Consider the following 22,182-nt stretch of genomic DNA (forward strand, 5'->3'; position numbering starts at 1 on the left):
TTATTTATACACTGTTCAAAAAACCCACCACTGTTTGAGACATGAGGGCTTATGACATGAATAGTTTCTCAATGATGTTTTGCCGCAGGTCATCCGTGTTCCAGGATGTTCCAGTTCATCTTCAGTTAAAATAACAGAATTCTTTAGTCTGATTAAAGCGGTGTTCTGTTGGCTTTGTGTCTTAGAAACCAATATTCTGTTTTAGTCTCCAACAACACCTGAGGGTCAACATCTGGCCTTTCAGTCACTAAATGCTCCACCTGTTCACCAGCTGCTCTCAAACGTTGCCTGGTTGTTGGTTTAGTGTTAGTTAGGTAGCAAGCAAAGGGTTTTGTACTTGAGTATTAAGACTGAACCAAAACAGTGAAGTTTTTGGCTGTGAAACCAAAACAAGTGTCTCAAAGTGTTTAATACTGTCTAATAATCTGTTGTGCTGTGTTTAGTGATGGTTAGCAAATCAAACCAAATCAAATCAAATTTTATTTGTATAGCCCAAATTCACAAAACACATTTTGCCTCGGAGGGCTTTACACTCTGAGATACACAGATGCACAGCAGCAGCAAATAATCAACTGACTATAAACTGTAATGGAGATATGGTAGCAATAATGACAGTAATACTATATGTAGTAGAGTAATTGTAAACAAATGTTAGCATGTTAGCATTTTCTGTTCTAATGCCCCATTACTCTGAAACCATTATAGTTTTTTAAAAAATGTCACATTGGACCAGAAGCCCATCTCTCTGACAGCCCGTTATCCTGAAAACAAAATTAAGGCTCATTTTTCTGAAAATGCACTTTCTTCCTGGACTCACAGTACAGTGAGCTCAGTTTGGTTATGTTTAAGCACCAAACTGACTTGATTAGTTCTGGAAAAGATCATGATTTGAGTTACAAAGTTGGTGATACTGTCTATATGATAAATGGGACTTTGAACCAATGGGACTTTCTTTGGGCTATTAGACGTTTTAAAAAATGGGCCGTCGTAACAATGGCTTAGACAGTGAGTCACGTTTCCGTGTCAGTCACACTCATGTCATTGGCCTGTTTGCACTACTCTGAATTTTTAGTTATGTGCACAAAACAACGTCCCTGTACTGTAATTTGACTGTTTGCCACACTCAAAACATATCAACCACCCACTTCACTAAAATAATCTCCCATCCACGTGTCCACCTCTTCAGTTCCAAACAGAGAGTTTAGCAGGGAATAAACGAGGAAAGACAAACCGCTGTTTCAGGCTGTTTCTTCCTCACTGTTTCTGATAATAGATCAAATAATCCATCATCAGCTATGCGGAATGAATTCCTCACTTCCTCTCCAGAAATAGACCACGGTTGGGACAGTGGGAGGAGACCTGAGTGATTGCTTCTGACGCACATACACACTCTTATATTCTCTTTTCTCTGTAAAATCTGTGGCAATCAGCTGTCAATCAAAGAAAGTGAAAGTACTTTTCAGTCCTCTGTGTAAACCCTGGATGAGCTTTGGAAATGCCAGACAGACAGTCGGGTCTGGGTTCAATTAGTGCAAACACACACACACACACACACACACAGACACACACACACGCACGCACACACACACACACACACACTTGTGGAAGTGGAAGTTAATATGTGGTAAAAACACAGCATACTGTCTGTTTTTTGAGGCATCATCATGTAATTAGACATCATCATCATTCTGTTTGAAGCAGCAGCAGCAGCAGCAGTGTGAACTGCAGCAGAGACCTGGAGGACGTTCTGTTAGCTCAAATGATTTCACTGACTAAGCTTTCAGTCTCAGTGTTCTGTCTCTGGTATGCAGCTAAAAAAGAGTTTCAATAGGTCAAGTCCATAAAGACTATAATTACATAGATTGGCAATCTGTTCTGTCATGCAACACAGCCACGAGCCAGATGCAGCAGTATTTATTATAACTTATAGCATTTGAGCTTAATTAAGAGCTAGATGTGAGGTTTGGGGCATATTAAAGGTCCAGTGTGTCATTTACAGAATATGGCAGAAATGGTGTATTAGTGTGTGTGACTGTAACATAAAAAAAATGGTGAAGGCAACAAGCTGAAATGCACTGGTCTCACAATAGACTTGTTCTTTAAATTTGTATTTACATTATCGTCCCAGAGGAAGTTTTGCTTTTACATCCAGTGCAACGCAGCAACATACAGAAATAGACAATATATGCAATGTGTACAGTGATGCCACTTCCAGTATTTCAGCTACCAACAGTTTCAGTAAAGTGTGGAGCTCAGGGCTACTGTGGCAAACACAGTAGCAGTAATAGTGTTGTTGCCCAAGTTTTGACCTTTTCAGACTTGATACTCTCTGCACGCACCTTGAAAGAAGGTGAAGTTCTACAGAAATCCACCCCTTGAAGCATGAACTATGTGCTCAAACAATAACAAGAAGATAGCTAGCCTTGAAAAAGACATTTGATGCCAGCTTTCAGTGCTTGAAATTTTTCAATACTCGCTGCTATGCACACATTTAGGTCAAGACCAAAGCAGCATTCAGGTTTGATACCCGGCCCTATATATAATTCAGAAAGTTTCCTTGGGTGGTGGGAAAGTCAACATCTTGTCAGAACTGTTTGACTAAGATGAAGGTACTCTTGTTACTAGCCGCGTTTCCACCACAAGAACTTCCCCCAGGGACCGGGAACCTTTGGAGGAACTCAGTGCGTTTCCACCGCAGGGTCCCTGATCAGAGGGGAGTACTTTCCAAAAGCACAGACAGTTTGGAGGTTGGGTTTGCAGCTCTAAACAGATTTTGACATTATTGTCATTATCGATTAATCTGTCTATCACTTTTTCAATCAATCACTGTGAAAAAAATAAAGTGTGTGGACCATAAAATGATGGCAAATGTTGATCATTGTTTCTCAAAGCCCAAAGGTGATGGTGATGTGATTTTCTGTTTGGTCATAGAGGACTGAACATTTGAGAATTTTTTAACTTAAATTACTCAAAATCATTAATCACCAACTGTTGGCGATCCATTTAATAGTTTTTTTTGACTAATTATTGCACTTCTGTTACTAACACGTCTGATGGCCAATTTGCCTAATCTTCACAGATACTGCGGTGAGGAGGCTTATGTCAAAAAATATGCCGAGGATTGTTTTGTGATGTTACATTAAAGCTAATTCATCTGGTTTTCATGTAGAACAAGAGTACCAAGTTAATCACAGTTCAATTAGCAGAGAGGAAGACGTAATAAATCCAAACCTTAGCACACTGTAGGTTATTTGAGTTCATCAGCTGTGTTCATTTTTAAATAATAGATTGAAGCTGAATCCTGCGCACGGCTGGATTTGTAATTGAGCCAAGGCTTAGCCATAGATTAAACACGAGGCGTAAAACAGCCATTTAGACTCGGTGGATGGCTGTAACATCCATAGCAAATCAGCTCATCTCAGCCATGATCAATATCAAGCCCAAGGTGAATATATCTTGTTTAGTGTTAACACACCCTGCTATGCTTTATGGACTCTGCCGAATCCCAAGGTCGAGCACTGTGAAGGGGCCTTGTGTACTTTCTTTGATGTGCCTGAGTAAAGTTGGCACCGCCTGTTAACCAAGGCTCCTTATGAAGGCTTATTAATTTATCTAGCATAGTGTGTTATTCACACACACACACATACACACACACACACACCACATATCTTGGTTTCATCCCCATTCCTGTATGTAACAGATTAATTAATACAGGGAATTTTCATCTCCTGCCAGCTCTGGCCGAGAGAAACAGAGCGAGGCAGAGAGAAAGGAGAGTGAGAGAGAGCATGCCAGAGCTGTTAATTAGCTGTGCAGTGGAGATAGGGCAGACGACACACAGGGCTCCGTGTCTCAAACAGCCATTCACTCAGTCAACATGACACTAATGGCAGCAGTCCTCCTCCTCCTCAGTGCTTTTCTGTCCAGTCACACTCCCCCAAAAAAAAGAAAGAAAGAAAGAAAGAAAGCAGTGGCTGCAGTGCTTACTTCTGACACTAGAGGGGAGTGTGTAACAGTGGATCTGACTGCTGTAGTGTGAGCAGGTTCAGTATATATGGATGGATATAAGAGTGTAAAGCAACCTTGCAGTTTCTTTGGTAGTCTTAAAAAATGATCAAAAAGTACATTACTTTACATTTACATAGTGACAAGTTAGAAGGCATAAAGCATGCGCAGTGTAGCATGCACTGTATTGTAACACATTTATAATTCATAAGCAGAATATAAACATCTAATAAATAATGAATACCACACTGTAATGTGATTGTAGGCATGTATATGTGTTTATTAACGTATTTGTCAACCTCGTGTAGAGATGCAGGAAATGAAGGAATGACAGCTGGAAACACTTATCTGCTCATAACTATACTATAATGTGGTAGAAACAATCTACATTACAGTATGTGTTCATATTCTGAATGATAATAATGGTACAGTTGGTGTGTTAAAATGAACCTCTGTGTGCATATCACTCTGGATCTGAATCATGGTGATTTGTTTTTTCCTTTTATTACTTTATTTCCATTTTCCTGCATTTTCACTTTTCCTTTGATTCAGTCTGGAAACCTTCTCCTCTCCCAGCTTGTATTTAAGATAAAACTTTGTAAGAACAACAACAGAAAATAATGTATGAAACCGCTCAAAGGAGCACGTCTAATGAAAAGTGTTGATTTGTCGTTCATATTTACCTGTGAAATAAAAAGTGCAGAATGAAGTCTGTGTAATGACTAAACCATCTTTTTAAAATTGAAATACTTTACGCCTCGTGATGCTCACCTCTTTTGTGTGCAACTTTCAAAATTCAAAATATGTAGTCCGACATGTCATTTTGTTGTTTGTTGGATTAAACGTGTCTCTGTTTGAAACAATTCATTCTCATAACGAAGGCTGCTAATGCTTCTGAACAAAAGTAACAGCTTGTGCTGTCAAACCGCTATTGAATTTTTGTTGTTTGGCTGTCGTACGCGGTTTGCTCCATAAATGAACTCTGCCCACTTCTTTTGTCCAGGGAATTATGCAGAGTTGTGAAGTAAACAAAACTCCAAAAATCGATTTGACATTAGAAGGTCTTTGTGGTCAGTTTAATACTAAATACAGGAAATTATCGACAAAACAATGTCATCATATGTGCTAATTGCTGCTGTAGCCAACATTTTTAATTGAGTGTGAAGCCGTTTGACCCTGCGTTCAGTCTGACAATCTTCGGAGCCAAAAATGAAAATCAGCTGCCGCTGTACACAACATGACCGCCAAATCCACTCAGCCAGTCACGCGGTGTGTGTCTCTGGAATACTTTTAATTCACAGCTCTCTCTTTTTGTATTCCAAATCTGTCTCCACTGAAGGAGGGTGGGCCATGTGATTGCCTCTTGATTAATTCAACTGATTCACATTGGATCTTTAAATGCTTATCAGAGTTGGCGCATTTACATGCTTCATTATGTAAGTAATAGTTTTCCACTGTGGTCGTTAATGTGTGGATGTTTATTCCACACTGATGGTGTTTCATGTTCGCGTTGTGCGCTTTCCCCCAAAGGCTTCATATCTCGTCTTTTAATTTTTGAGGTTGTCCTTGCTCTGTTGCTAAGGTAACGTGAAGAATACTGGGAGCGGCACCAGGCTTTCAGTTATCAATTAAATCCAAGGACAGCAACACAACGAATACATGTTGGCACACATGACAATTGGATGATTCGTGTGAATACACTGCATTCATGTTTTTTTTCTCAGTGTGGGTGTTGCCTGGGCTGCACATGTGGATATGTGTGTGTGTGTGTGTGTGTGTGTGTGTGTGTGTGTGTGCTCGTGTTCCCATACGTATTGCAGTTAGAAATAAAAAGCAGGCTTCTCCTCTCACCCCTGTGCTGTCACTCAAATCTCTAATTGGCCCAGAGTCTCTTGAACACAGCTCTTTGAGCATGATTGTACTCCTGTTTTCTTCTCACTGCTGTTTTCTCTCCGCCCTTTGGCTGTGTTGGCTGCCTGGCAGGCAGGAAGGCACCGGCTCACCTATTGTACCACAGCTATGGGCTAAATCAGTGCAGAATGTAAAACACAGATGGCCATTGACTCACAAATGGGTTCATGGAAAATGAGAAAGTCTCCTGTGTCAAATTCTGCAGAGTCCACTCTGGAGCACTAGCTTTTTTTTTTTTTTTTTTTTTTTTTTCTGCTGCTCTCCCTCTTTATTCCTCTGCCTCATCTGTCAGTCCAGTCGTCCTCCACACCTCCTCCTCCTCCTCCTCTCTCTCCTTCTAGTTCCACTCTCCAGAAACCTCACATGCTTTCAATAGCCACTCCTCTCTCTTTTCCTTGCACTCTGTCCCTCACTCTTTCTCCGTTCCTCTCTCTTTTGTCGCCTCGGGCTCATAGTCAGGGTTAATTAGCATTGACTCGAGCTGTGTTTAATGGTTAATGTAGTTTTCTTCCTGCGATACCATTCCCTCCCCGTCCCTGCAGCAGATTCAGCATCCATCCACACAGCCTGCCAAACATTCGCATTAAGAGCGGTGGCCTCGCCTACCTGCCTACCTGCTGTCACTTCGCCTACCTGCAGGGGACATAGACCACATGCCAAAACCACCATGTACATCTCCCGCAATTTCTCTTTCTCTCGTGGATGCTAGATATAGAGTGAGTGGGAAGGAGCTGTGGAGAGAGTGAGGTAGTACCATATAATAAGAAACAGGTGAAAAGGAGAGGGAGATGGGGAAAGATGAGAGCTCCAGTACGTGGGGAGAGGGAAGTGAGAAAGACAATGTGATAGATCTGACAGGGACCGAGTGAGATTGAATACGGGGGAGAGATGAGAGATGGGGTTGTGTGTGGGGGGAGCGAGGAGGCAAAGCAGAGGAAACGCTGCCAGTACCTGTTATTCTGCTTTCTCTGGGTGGGGAAGAGATGGGCTTCCATTGCTATGCCACACCACACGGCAGCCAGAGAGCAGGCTGAAGTGGAGGGGAGTGGATGTGAAATTTTAATCACCTCTCTCTGTTTGTAATTTTAGTAGCCCCTCAATCAAAATCAAAAGCATTGCCAGCACTTTCAAGAGCGATCCTTTGGCAGGCTACTGAACTATTTAAACTCGAGTGGCATCTTGCAACCCGGAATACGGTGCAGTACAGACACATATGTGTGTACTATTACATGCAATCTAATATAACTTACACTAAACATCATGCCTTTGTGTCAGTTGGATGAAGGCTTCACCGCGATCGTTAAAACCAGTAGTTTCTGTCCACTAGTGGTGCTGTAGAGCTCGCCCACATGTCGTCCAGCTCTTGCAGGAAATTCATAAGGACACAGTGTGGATGAGCAAGGTGCTTTATTTTTTCCTCTCTTTCCTGTGTTGTTTAATCGATAAGTCTACCAAAACTAAACATCCTCTGCTTCTCGCTTCCCGCTCATTGTTTTTTGGACTGTTGGTCCACCATAAGATATTTGAAGGTGTCACCTCGTGCTCTGTAGCGCCATTTTTCTGATTTTGGAGACTAAAAGATTTGGCAGGGAAAAAAAAAACAAACCAAACCAGAACCAAACCAAACCAGAAAACAAATCACACAGAATGCAAGCCAGCCTACAGGATGGAGCCTCCTCTGTATTAGATATATTTCTTTTCAGATTCATTTTCATGGTGTGTTGTTTTGCTCCAGTTTAAAAAAAAAAAGACATTTGGTGGTGGTGCTGCACTGTTGAAGGTAGCAGTCTGTCAATAATAGCAGCTATAAATAATGCAGGTCTCACAACATTGGGAAGAAGACTTTTTTTCTGAGAAAAGGAAAATTCATTCGACGTGCTTGTCAGGAAACAACGCCATGCAGGGTGAAAAAGTGAATGTAAACAAAAAACATATAAAGCTTCAAAATGATACCGTAATGCTGGGCACACACTGTGTGAATAATCTTGTTAACCCTAACCCTAACCCCCTAACCCCAACCCTAACCCTTGCTAACCCTAACCCCGGATTATTTCTTCATTTCACTGAAAAATGGGTAAATCCTACCCAGGATACCTGTGTTCTGTGTTTACATTCAGAAAGAGGAACCATGTTCGATCAAACTGTAAAGTGTGACACAACAACAAGATGAATAAAAGTGTGCAGTGGCTTAAGATTTTATAAATGTCTTATTATTGACTTCTTCCTTCAAAAGAGTCATAGTTAATTGATCCTTGAGGGGAAAATGTCACCCAGCATTCAGTAAATATTATATGACAAAATCAGTCAAGTGGAATGTCAAGCCATATAAACATGTCACATGACTGCACTATGGCCCATCAGTGGAGAACAGCCATGGTGTGCACTCCTGACACCATGTGCTTTAACCAAAGTGTGAAACTGGTAGTTCACCAGAAATGCACCCAGCATTAATAATACATGTACATACATGAAGGACCTCTGAACCAGAACAACAACAGGGCCACAGTGCAGAAAGCTTGTAAAAGAAATGGGACTGCTTCAGTTCATGTCAAAGTGTGTTGATCCTAAAATTAAAATATTGTAACAGATTCAAGTGGTTCTAAATTTGACATTTTTGCTTTGTCTCAGCCAGGATATGTGAAGCTGTCCAAGCCGGTGGCCCTGTGGACCCAACAGGACGTGTGCAAATGGCTGAAGAAACATTGTCCCAATCAGCACCAGATCTACAGCGACTCCTTCAAACAGCACGACATCACAGGTACTGTTCCACACTTGATTTGACTTACGTACGGTGGCTAGGGATGAAAATCAAGACCCAGTTCGAAATGGTCCGATCCATCAGAGTTGTTTGCCTCTGAGCTTATCAATTCCTTATCAATGCTGGCGTGTTTTTCTGACAGCTGCACATTGCAAAACAATGACGCTGCTGGAAAACTTGGAACAAGAAGGAAGAGAGAAGCAGTCCGCAGCATGAAGGACATGACAACAGTGCTAATAAATGGCTGTGGAAATGATCAGAGATTTCAAGTCACAAAGGTGGAAAGGGGAGTGATGTTATGACACATCTTTCTACTCAACATTGTCTTTCCAGGAATGCAGAGACACTTGACACACTGCCACTGCTTCCCAACTGAGCAGCAAATCCGTTACTGAGGGAAAATATATTGTACTAATAATATTAGCACCACGTAGGCAGGCTTACTGTATGATTCCACCGGGCATGACTGTGATGAATTCCGGAAGTGTCCCAGAAGCAGCTTTCTGCTCTGCTCCATGGAGAATAAGTGGCTGTTCTATTTTTGACCGAAGCTGTGACCAAGTGCATCGAGGACAGAGCAGATCAAGATCCAAAACATTTTCAAAATAAAACTTCCTGTGCAAACTCCATGGCCGTGACCTGAAGTGAGCACTCAAATGTCCACTTGAGGCTGGTAGTCTCCATAAGGCCCCATGTTAAAATGTCTTCACAACTTCACAGCAGAAATAAACATGTTTACAGCCTGGTACAAAAAACAGTTTTGGTCTCTGTAGCTAATTTCCCCGTTCATGACAACTGTACTGAGGGTGAATTTATATACAACTCACCTGTTCACATTATATTGAGGCTTAAAGTTATGTCGAGTTAGGAGGTGGTTTGTTTCAGTACCCAGGATTCATCCAGCTCCACCCACGCTCCACGTCTTTGCCCATTTTTGGATCAGCTTGGAGCCGGTGGAGGCAGGACTGCCAAGACAGCGACAGCCAGAGCCACCGCACTGAGCTTCACAACGGCTCTTCAGAAATCTGTGGGCGACGTCACAGAGACTTTGTCGATGTTTTATACAGTCTGTGGTGCAGACTCATTGCAAAAATGAAACTTTTAAACTACGTAGACAACTCACTGGCGGTAGCTCAACAGTCTAGGGCAAACCAAATCCGAGTTCAAGTCTGGAGGGCAAAACGTTCTGCAACTGAAACGCTCATGGTGGGCTGGGTGGAGCATCGACCAAAAACCAAAACCCATGTTTGAGGATTCTTTCTTTGACTAAGAAAACCCAAATGAAAACAAACAGTGCACAGATATTTTCATTTCATCCAGTTTACATGATGACAAACAAACCGACTGTGTGCCAGCTCAACTCACCCATCAGCTCCCCTTTCTTTCTCCTGTGTGTCTACAGTGTTTGCTCTCAGATACTGTACAATAAAAGAGTTGCATCGATGCTAAAAACCTGTGAAGGCCGAATCATGAATCAATAAGGGAATTGATAAAGAATCAGACACTTAAGCGGAATCAATAACAGAATTGGGATCAATAGAATCTCATCACTTCCCATCCCTGACTGTTGCTGTCATAAAGGATGGTCATCTGACATCTATTCATTCTGCGGTTTAGCTCTGGATCTGTGCCATAACTGTTGCTGGATGATTAGTGCTCATACTTGAATTTACGTTGTTGGAAATTACCTGACGAGCCAATCCACAACCAATTATGATTACTGAAAGTGAAGGTCAAAATCATTCCATTTATCGGGCGCAGTCATTTACTTAGTCGAGTGTTTGTTTTGTCAGTGCAGAAGAATTCAAATCGCTACAGAAATATCAACAACACGAACACAGAAGCAGTCGATCCTGAAGGTGAACGATCAAGACGTCAAGTCTACTGTGAAAATGTCTCCCTTACAACTCTGCTGCATTTGTCATTCCTCATCTTGATGAAACCGGCTCTCATTCAGAACATCCCAGGTGCGCTCTGCACTCGCTGTCTGCCACCTGCAGCCCTGCCACCCGGCCTACCCGTCTGTCCATCCCTTCCCACTGTCAAGCGTTGCCACGGACAACAGTTGCCACGTCAATCATTTCCCTAACGAGGCTCCTCAAGGTCACCTCGGCGCTAACGACACTCCAGTCCGCATAGTAACAGACGACTGTTAATTGCCGTGCTCTCTAGCTCTCAGAGCACGACTGATCACATTAATATGTTTATTTGTTGCCGTCAAGGACCTCCTCGACTCAGTGACTGTCTGGCAGGAAAAATCACTCAGTGGTCGTGATGAGTGGCGTAATGACTCACGCTCCCGCGTTAGCCTTTGATGCATTCTGACTGTTATATGTTTGCATGGAGGGTTTTGAGATTTAGCATCCTCTGTTTAATGGTCTGAAAATATGAATCTCGCTGCTTTGGGTTTGGAGTTGCACATATATCTCATCAGCAGCAGCACAGAGGTCCAGGAGATAACCCACAGTTCATTGAATGCTCGCTGAACCGCCGCTCCATTTTGGATCCACCTTCAAGTGGAAACATTCTGGAGAGTTTTCCTCTTTTTTCATTTTTATTCGTTACCGGATGAGCACTGCCGTGATGACTAATCATTCATGAGACACAAGATGTTTTTTACAGTTTATTAATTTGGGCCTTTATGGCAGTAATAATTCACATTAAATACACTCACTCTCAGACTTTCAGACCACAAACTCTTCTCTTATCACATCCACGCAGTGTTTGTTGTAACATAATAGAGAAATCATGTCAAGTGCAGTCATCCAGTCATTCAACTGGTATAAAGTTCTCATGAGGTCCATATCTAATTAAGAAAAATGAATCTAACTTTAAGATGAAACACCTTGGTGTTCCTGACAAGCCTGTAAAAGCATTCAGTCACGGCCTGTAAATAAATAATCTTTTCTCCTATTAGTCTTTCATTGATTAAAACATTAGGTCTTAGCTTCCTAATGGTGTATTAACTTAACGACCTGCGTTTGTTATTAGGCTGCGATGATTTTTACAGGATCATACGAGAGAGGAAATGGTTAACCACAGATGCATGCACATATAGTGAGCACACACACACACACACACACACACACACACACACTCCTACTGGCACAATTAGGAGATAATGACATGCACAAAACCTGCAAGTAATTCAGTTTGTCTTCACATCGAGCATTAATTAACAGAACCCAATTAAAACAGGCCGAGCCACACCAATTGGGCTCGCAAGGCAATTTGCATCCCAATCAATCTTTGAAATATTATGCAGATATTTTTTTTTTCTGTTTCTACATCCTATTAGAATAAACAAGAGGGAAACAAATGATGAATGGAATATTGTTGTGGAAAACAATCATGCGTAGACAAACAAACAGTGAGTATGAATACGTTTCTAAGTGCATGCAGGCGTGCATCTGAGAATATCCATTTGTTCAGTGTGCTAGTCACACACTCTGACCCTTGAAGATTGGGACTGTGTGTCTGTGTGTGTGTTTGTATGTGTGTGTGTGTCCGCATGAATAGACTTGATTTTTGGTTTTTGGAACATTGAATTCTCCAGACCGTAGCGTGTCCTTAGTGTATTTTCTGTCCAATCCATCCATAACACAACACTCAGCCCTCATTTCGGCTGCCAGTGGTACTCAATCTCACTTGTCTTGCCAATGTAGTCATCCCTTCATAAAGTAGCAAATCAATAAACGGTCTCTATTCCAGATCATAATTCAAACAGGCATTTGTGTTCTCCCTCCTTTTGACATAAAACAGCGACGGGGGAAATGCATTTTACTGCATACTAGGGGCTGGTGCAACATTTTTAACGTCCAATGACTTCAGTATGCAGCAGCTGCCTCCCTGCTAGGCTCCTGTAACCTCAGCCAAAGAAATCAATGTTTCCCATCCTCCCTGCAGCCCGTACTGCCAAGAAACCCTTTCCCTCCCTCAATCTTCACCTCCCACCCCCAACAGAGACAGCGCAGAATTTGACTTTAACACCCAGCTGCCATTAAAAATGCATTAAAGCATATTACAGCATAATTAGATATTAGTCCCTAATCCGTTGTAATTACAAGGACGAAGCTCTTTTAGCGAGAGAGTAGCTTGGCACGATAAATTAGTTAAACACACAATTTCCGATACCTTTTTAGATGTAATCAGCGCAAAAGGTGTGATGACATAGGTAATCAAGAGCGAGAGGGAGGAAGAGGGGGAGAGAGTAAAAGGGGTGAGTCACTATTAAGTTATATTTTTATAGAAGATCATTACGTCACATTGTGGAAATTCAGAGGCTCTCTAGAGGCGGACAAAGACAGAATTAGATGCAGCTGTAGAGGCTGCAGAAACTTCTGAATGGGTAAAAAAACCTCACATTTAGAGCTCATGGTGAAGGTCTAGGCAACAACAACTTTTCCATTATTAATAGTTACATTGCTGTTTCATTATTCAGTGTCATAGATGAATGCCAAATTCACAACTTTAATGTGATGTCATATCAATAGCTGCTGTTTCTAGTTCCAAATAGCCCCCAGCCACGGACAGATTTGGAAACAACAGGTCCCTGGTCACTGAGGCCCCATCACCACCACCACCACCACCACCACCCCTCCTACATGTGAGCAAGGCATCAAGACTGGAAGAGACACAAAAACATGTTTAAATTCTGTAGGCTTGAGAAAAAGACAGCAGTACAGTGTAGATTGTGATCTAGAAGATAGCCCTCCTAAAATCCAACAGTTAGACTGTTTTCCCTCACACAGGAGCACTCCACATACGTGAATAACAAGCTTCATAATATCCATTGATGTATGGTGTCATAAGACCTTACTCTGAATAATTAATAGCGTGTAATATTAGTAGTTTAATGAAGGGTGGCCTGTATCCAGCAGCTCACGCTGTACTACTCCAGTTCTCTTTAAGCTCTGTGTTCAGCAACCCCTGTGCTTTAGTGGATCCATCATCTCTCTGGTTCGAAAATAACAGCAGCTTGTGTCGCTCCGGCCGTGATCTCCTTGTCCACTGGAAGGTCTCCTGCTGTGTACCAAATGTATATTTGATGAGCCGCCGAAAAAAAAAACAGGGTCTAAGGTGACAAACGCTATTTTAAAAAACAGTCGAGGACATCCAGTGACGGGCCTAAACAGCACTTGAGCAACGAGAAAATTATTTCTGCAGGAGCCACACACTGCTGTCTGAAATGTGCTGCTGTGTAATAGAGGAACAGGCATGTAGTGAACAAGTCAAAGACACTGACATGGCTGCGTGTCAAGTCGCAGCCATAAAACAGCTCCGCTGGTGGCCGTTGTTTTGTGTAATTTCCAAACGGGAAATTGGAACAGCTCGCTGCTGATGAGGTGTTTGGGGGACAATTTGATCCACAGACAAGAGGAATTGTGGTTAATGATGCTATTGGCAAGATGATTATATAGCAATGTGTAATATAAAATTAATTAGTGTTCTGCCAATTGCATGTTTTGGAAATGTCGTCCTTGCTCTTCCATATGGAGACTTAGGATATTAATCCTCAGAGGCAGTTACATAAAACAAGTATAGTTCGGCTCATTATACAACAACAAAGATAATATAATATACTTTATTTTTCCACCTTTGTAGTCACATAAAGAAAGAAGAAAAGCCTTGACCTCCCAGAAAAAGAGAAAATGGACTCCTGATATTGAAGTCATTACAGCTCTTATGCCCTGTTATAATGATCATAGCAAGAAAATTACAGATTTCGTCAAAGACAACCCATCTCATCACCACTATGTTGTCATGTGATTACAGTCTCAATCATAGTAATCTTCTCACAGTGCTGAGTGCGTCCCACTAGCCAGTAAGATTCAGCAGGCACCGGCTAAGAAAAGACTAAAAGCAGCTAGTGTGGAGCCTGAAGACACATTAGCACTTTACTCTGTGCTTGTTCTCATGCAGACACTGTAAACGAAGCTCGTGTATCTTTCACATACGTCATAACTACCTGCATGATAATTCTGCTCTTTTGTTTTTTTTTGTCTTTTACAAGTCCAAGTGCAGTGCTCAAGGTTATGTTTAATATAGCTCATGAAATGACAAGTGTACACAATCATGAAGTCAAGATGATGTTTGCTTATCTATTACATGAGATGTCTCTGTATGTGAACAAATAGAAACCTGATATTCAATTAAAAAAAAAAAACTGTTTTTAGTTACAACTTGCTTAAAAAATATATAAAGCACTCCTATACGGAAAAATACGGATTTTCTGCCAGGTATGACAGATAATGGGTTTGCTCTATGGGAAAGAGCGGGTATCATGACCCTGAACGACTTATTTGAAGGGGACAGGATGATGTCATTTGACCAATTAAGACTGAAATATATGCTATCACACTCACATTTTTTTAGGTTCCTACAAGTCAGAAGCTTTATACAGAATCCAACTCGGCATAAATTTACTCTGGAAATGTCACCAATTGAACAACTATTATACAAAATGCAAAACAATAAGGCTATAGTAAGAAGATGCTACGAGGCCTTTTATAAGTCCAATAAGACTAATAATACAATTATGCGAAAATGGGCTCAAGATCTTGGGGTGGTAATAGATGATGCTATGGAGGCAGACATATGGGAACATGCTAACAACATATCCATATGTAATAGAGCAAAGGAATCACAGTTTAAATTACTACATCGGCTTCAGATATCATCTGAACTCAGACATAAGATGGACCCAAGAAAATCAGCTCTGTGTTTGAAGTGTAGGACGGAAGTTGGTAGCTTTATACATACTGTGTGGACATGTGTGGCGGATCTGGGAACTTTTGGTGGCTGTGGCTTTGAAATTAGACTTGGTTTTTATAAGGAATTAGACCTGGACCCAGTGTGGCCTGCTGTTGGGATTACCACACCCACAATAAAAGATCTCATGGTCAAAAATTGTGGAATGTTCTAACATAGGCCGCACGTAAAACTATACTGCTAAAATGGATTTCAGATAAGCCGCCTACAGTTCTGGATGGCAAAGGTAATATTTGACCTCTTACCCATGGAATATTTGACATACTGGTCCAGAGGAAGATTTGGTGTATTTTATCATATTTGGACCCCATTATCAATTATTGGGACCTAGAATATCAACATATCTGGAAGGTCCTTCCCAGACCGAGGAATAATAGCTGAATGTTGAAGGAGAGGTGTTGTTGCTGTCTGTTTTGCTATTTTCATTTCTATAATTTTTTTTTGTTTTCTGTGCCTTTTTTATTTATTTTATATATATATATATATATAGATATATATATATATATAAATATATATATAGAGATATATATATATTTTATAATTATTGCAATGTTTACTTGCTTTCTATTTTCGGTTATTAATTATTGTTGCTACCAATGCTTGTGACTGACTGAATACTGCGCTGAAGGTTCAACTTTGGGTGGGGGGAGGGCGTTCTTTTAAAGGGGGGAGAAATGTGTTTACAAAAACGGAAAATGCTGTATATGTGAATAAGATGTGAAGCATAATTATTAATAAAGATATACTTTAAAAAAAAAAAAATATATATATATAAAGCAACCAAGATTATTTGTGGACCTTCAAACTTTGAGGCAGGACATTTAAAAACCAATTAAAACACAATAAAATGACAAGAGGCCCTCAAAATTCAATAATGGTAATTAAAGCTGCACTGATTAATTGACAATTCGATTATTAAAATAATCTGCAACTATTCTGAGAACTGAGTAATTTTTCATGCAAAATTTAAAGATGGAAAAAAAGAAAATGCTTTCAGCCTCTCAGATGTGAACTTTTCTTGCTTTTCTTTTTATTAAACTTCATATATTTGGTTTGGAACTATCAAAACAAGACATCACCCCATACTTAAAGAAAGTGCATTGGACATTTTTCACTATTTTCTGACATTTTATTGACCAAACGATGAATCCATTAATCTAGAAAATAGTTGCAGCCCTAAAGGCAATAAAAGTCCAGTTGAGAATCCCATCAATCAAAGGCACAGGTAGGACAGTAGGAGTTTAACATGATATGATCACATCATCCCGTCATAATTCTGCTGAAAGTCGATAAAAGATAACATTGAATAATCTTCCAGCCATACTTGTTATTTCTCCAGTGAGAGCCATGTGATGCGTTGTGTCAGCCGACAGCAAACACGACTGGAGGCTTGCATGACAGGCTCACGGCGGCTTGCTCCAATGACAGCCCGAGTCATCAATGCGCGTTAATTCTTTGTGATCCCCTTCACCTATGACAGGATGTTACCTCTGTCAAATCACAGCCAGCAGTCCCTCCGTAATGACCACAGAAGATCCGAGTGGTCTGTTAAACTCAGGACAGTTAGTTAGCTCCTTACAGTGATTTCAGTAATTTACACAGACTCCACAGCGGTAAGAGTCCCAGTGAGCTGTCTACAGGTTGTTAGCTGTGGCTAACCAACAGAGGTGTGGTATAATGATCAGGAAACTGAAATAGATCAGTAGTGGTGAAATCAGCATGTGGCTACTGCTGCTGTGACAAGTGGAGGATCGAGGCGGCTTATTATCTGTGTGTGGGTGTGTATTTTTGTGTGTGTGTGACTCTCTCTCTGACTAGTTTCATTACATAGACTGAGCCCTGCTCTCTCCAGGAACATAACTGGCCTCCTCTTGTACAGTCAGGAATAGCATTAGCATCAGATCACAGGTGCTCAGTGGCTGCAGGGCTACAAGCAAGCCTGAGAAATGAGCATTCACTTTAAAGCAACACTGAGTAACTTTAAACCCTGTTGATGCTACACTGACTTGTAATCAGGTGAATGGTGTCTCTGTCATTCATACATCTGTTCTCACACTATGTAACTTTGGGAGAAGTACGTAAGATTTTCCTCCTGCTGAGTTTTCTGATTGACAGTGAAGTAAACTGCTACTAACTGTAGCTGCTGTTAGTTCAGGTTATTAGTCGAGCTACCCGGACTATGAGCTCAGAGCACCTGGGGCATTTTGGACCACCGGGAAGAAGAACAGGAGGTTTTCGGGCTCTGGGTGGGAGGAATAGAATGGAATAGTAAAGATAAAAAACCTTTTTTCTATTTTTTTTTTTTTACATGCATTTTACCCAAAATACAAACACACATACATAAAGGGCTCATAGATGGTGGAGTGATGGGTAGCCACACAGACAGTTAGGGGTTCAAGGAGGTGAACTGGCACCTCTCCAGCTACCAGTCCACCCTCTATACTTTGCTCCATGCTGGACTTGAACCGGCCACCCACCAGTTCCTAAGTCACTGCAGAGGGACTGCTTACAGGGAGCCAAACCGGGTGTTGTGCCAGAACCGGAGTTGGGAGAGTAGGCAGCATAACTGTGTTCAGCAACTTCTATAGACATGATGGTAGAGGAGAGGACGTTCATGGAGGAAGCTAAGAAAAGAAAAGGAGTGAGCGTGCAAGAAGCCGCTGGACCATAGTAAATGTGGGACTGACTTTTAGTGGTTGGTGAGAGCTTGGTGAAATAAAAAGCTGAAAGACAGACGCCGAGCTGGGCTGACTGCTGCTGGACTAGTCAGTAGTATTAGCTGCTGCTGTGTCTGCTGTTGGTGACCTGGTTGATGTTTGGCTGTTTTTGATCATAAGTAATGTAATCAGAACAAATACTCGAGTACAGCTGAACATATTTACCACAGTCCACATGCTAAAACTGGGAGTGCTAAATCACAAAAATACTAATTTCTACATAATTTTGCTTCACAGTGAACACCAGTGCTGTTACAGTCTATGTTTTGTCATCATCAGCTAGTTGAATCCAAAACCTGTTATGCCACTTTTATTCTTGAGGGGGATCCTATCGCATCTGGCAGCAAAAAAAGTATACTTACTACCCAGCGCTGAACACACACATCACTGGTTATTCTGTGCTTGACAGAGTGTAGTACAGGTTTGGAGTGCAGTTCGCCAGATGCAGCTCAGTGACATTCATCCCCAGAGGACACACATATGGGTGCACAGCTGCGCGGGAGATTTGAGAAATATGTGTGACTGGTGTGGAAGATTTACCTGAGGAGACGTAGTCATAGAATACACTCTTGCACCATATCACACAGCTGCCAAAACATGTTGGAGCTGAAAAGTGAGATTTTTTATTTTTTGGAAGATGGAGGGAGCGAAGTGTTCATTTTTGTTGCCTTTGTGCTCCTGTCCTCATCCATCGCTGTCCCACTCACAGCCACAACTACTGTAGCCTGGCATTTTAGCTTAAAATGAAGTGGACTCCTGAAGGATCAGAGTGTGCTTATGGATATGCATGTGTGTGTGTGTGTGTGTGTGTGTGTGTGTGTGTGTGTGTATGTATGTGAGTGGTTGGCTAATACTTCCTTGTTTGCACATGCTTTTTGTGTGTGTGTGTGTCTGAGTGTGTACAGATGCACTTTAAGCTCCCATTCATCAAAGCCGTTGTTGACGTGCCAGGCTATAGCTGTAGATTAATCTGCTTCAGCCCAACACTGCTGCTCACCCACCACTCATTAATCTAATTCCCAGGGACAATGTGTTTGTGTGTGTACTCACATCAGTGTGTGTCTCGGCTGTGTATACATGTGCGCCCATATTTGGTTTGTGGGTAAAAATACATTCAGTGCAATATACTGGTCATGCATTTTTCAGTGTAGTTGCAATACAGCTCTCATCTAATAAAACACAAATTCTTGGGTATGAATCAGAGAGAGACATGCTACAGGTAAGGAGAAAAATATTGAGAGTTCATGGATGCAGTAGCAGCTTCCCAGGAGTTTAGATCCACTAACCTCCTTATAGAAAAACAGGAAGAAATGATTTACCTCATTCCAGGGAGGCAGAACAGTATGGTAGTCAAGAAGCTATTTGAATAAGTAAGTGGAGAGGAAGAGGGAAGCTGGGAAGCCCTCAGAAAAGGCTGCAGTGTTTTGTTATGTGCAGAAAGCATGCAGGTCAGTAGTTATACACCCATATGTTTTATTTATCAATTTGTACATGAAATGAAAAAGGAGAACCTGACATAGAGGCAATAATGGAAACAGATTTTCAGAATACACGTTCACATAGCCGTAACTGTTTCCTGCTGTAGATGTAGCAGCTAGAGTTACATGTCACCAATCTACCAGACAACCCTCAAAATAATAATAATAATAATAATAATAATAATAAGTCTTGATCACCATATTGCCTGATTAAAACACAATAGGGTGTATATTGATCAGAGGCCACAGATGAATTCATTTAAATAACAGAAATGTAATTTTAGCATCAACAAAACTAATGTATCAGAGCGACTAGTGCTTAACACATAGAGTGGAACTTTAATATGCAAACAGACGGGGCCAGAGTCAGGCACACTCAAAATTTCGTTTGAAATTTTTCTAGTTATCCCTAATGTTGTGTTTGTGGTCATGGAGGCCCAGTCCTTCTTTAATACCTAAATAACAGACTACACATTGTTTACATTTGTTATTGTCTACTTCATGACTTAAATACATTTAGATTTTTAATCATCTGTTTCAGAAGCCCACTATATATGCAGGTACTGCCAGTAGCCTGCTAATTTGATTTAATTTGTGCCATTTTACAGGAGATAATGTACCGGACCACTTGGCTGGTTGCCTGGCAACTGGTCCAAGTTAATTAGTGAGCTTTACTGGTGTTGGTAGGAGGATTTTGTTACTTTTGGACACAACCAGGCTAGCATTTTTTCCCTATTTACAGTCTTTATGCTAAGCTAAGCTAGCCGGCTGCTGGAAATAGCTCCATATTTAACCTACAGGCATTAGAGCTATATCAGTATTTTCAGTTAAAGCAACATTGCACAGAAATTAGTATTTTTGTGATACAGTGCCCTGAGTTTCAGGTTGTAATCCCACTGTGGTAAATATGTTCAGCTGTACTCGAGTATTTGTTCTGATTACATTACTTCTGATCAAAAACTAGCGAATCGACAACTTTGCTAACAGCCAAACATCAACCAGGTCACCAACAGCAGACACAGCAGCAGCTAATATTACTGACTAGTCCAACAGCAGTCAGCCCAGCTCGGTGTCTGTCTTTCAGCCTTTTATTTCACCAAGCTATTGCAACATTACATTAGCTAACAGCAGCTACAGTTGGCAACAGTTTACTTCACTGTCCATCAGGAAACTCTGTAAATCAGAGTGTTGAGAGAGGTGAGGTGGAGCAGCAGGAGGACATCAGAGGGAAAACCAGAAAACATTTCTCCATAAAATATGATCCAGTTTCACCAAAATCAGTCAAATAATTGGTGGTAGTGCTGTTACGGTAGAAAAGTTACACAATGGGGCACTAACTCTTATACAGCAAATGAGCATTTCCCTAAATTTCCAACTTCTCAATTAGATAAAATCGGTTTTTATAGCATCTGTGATTGATGTTGACAGAACTATTCACACAACACTATCCTCTGTATTTAACATTTTCCTTGTTTGAGTTACATAACAGTTTATTCCTACAAGGTCTAACAGGGAGTTATACTTCTCTGAGGTCTAATTGACCGCATAGATGATGACGTTAATATGTAATATATTTCTGTCTTTTGTCAAATTCAAATTCATCATTATTTATGAGGCAATAATTCATCAGCTCAACAAAGGGAAAAGGTATCTGTTTTCATGATACAATTATATTACGTTTGAGGATTTTATTATAATAACAATGAGGAAATAAAGCTATGCCAACAAAACACAAGAGGAAAAGGAAACACCCTCTCCATGTCGACATGTAGATGCCTCAATAAATAATCTTAGTAGTACAAAGATTAGCAGAGATGCTGTGTGAATCATCTGTTTATCTTTATATCAGGGAGCTGTATTGCATGTCTTGTATATGCCATTATTTAAGACAGACATTACCGAAGCAGAGAAAGTGAACCTCTGTTGCCATGCCGATCTATCTTTGGTTATAGGATGAGGTGCCAAGTGATGGTTGGTCAATATTTATAGACTCATAACAGCATGCTTTATGTGCATGTCGGTTTTCTTCTGTCAATTTGTACGTCTCCCTCTTCTTTCCAACTTTCTGCCCTTCGCCCCCCCTTTGATTCATCAGTCCTCTTTCTCTTTCCACCTCAGTAATCTTTGTCTTTTTCATCTTCCTATTTAATATGCTCCTCTCACTCCTGATCCTTTATGACTCTACTTAGCTCCCCAGTGTTAATGCAATGGGTACTTTCAGTGCCATTTTGCGATGAAGCATCTTTAGTCTGTTTGGCATTTTACCCCCATCTGGCCGTCACGGTGAGCAAAGAGCTTCTTTTGTTAAGACAGGAGAAAATTGGCCTAACAGAGTCAATGTTGCACCACTAACACTTAAGGGTACTTAGCTTTTCCAACTACTCCCTTCTGTGCTGTGGTAGCAAAGTGGTAGCGTGGGGCTCGGCGTGCCCTAATGATTCACAATAGATCGTCCAAACAAGTCGAGAGATATGAAATTATATAGTCTGCCTTTCTCTCTGTTGTTGTTTTTTTAAAAGGGGGCATCGATTGAAAGCAATCA

General features: G+C 41.0%; 1 protein-coding gene across 3 annotated transcripts in view; it reads left to right on the forward strand.

The window, feature by feature from the left end:
- The window catches only part of samd12 (sterile alpha motif domain containing 12), a 102,611-nt gene that overhangs the window by 21,390 nt on the left and 59,039 nt on the right, over window positions 1-22,182 (forward strand). For all 3 annotated transcript variants that reach the window (XM_027287338.1, XM_027287337.1, XM_027287339.1), the window contains exon 3: window positions 8,545-8,674. In XM_027287338.1, coding sequence (XP_027143139.1) covers window positions 8,545-8,674 — 130 coding nt within the window. The remainder of the gene's footprint in view (window positions 1-8,544; window positions 8,675-22,182) is intronic.

Source organism: Larimichthys crocea, chromosome XIII (assembly GCF_000972845.2).
Source record: "Larimichthys crocea isolate SSNF chromosome XIII, L_crocea_2.0, whole genome shotgun sequence".
Lineage (NCBI taxonomy): Eukaryota > Metazoa > Chordata > Actinopteri > Sciaenidae > Larimichthys > Larimichthys crocea.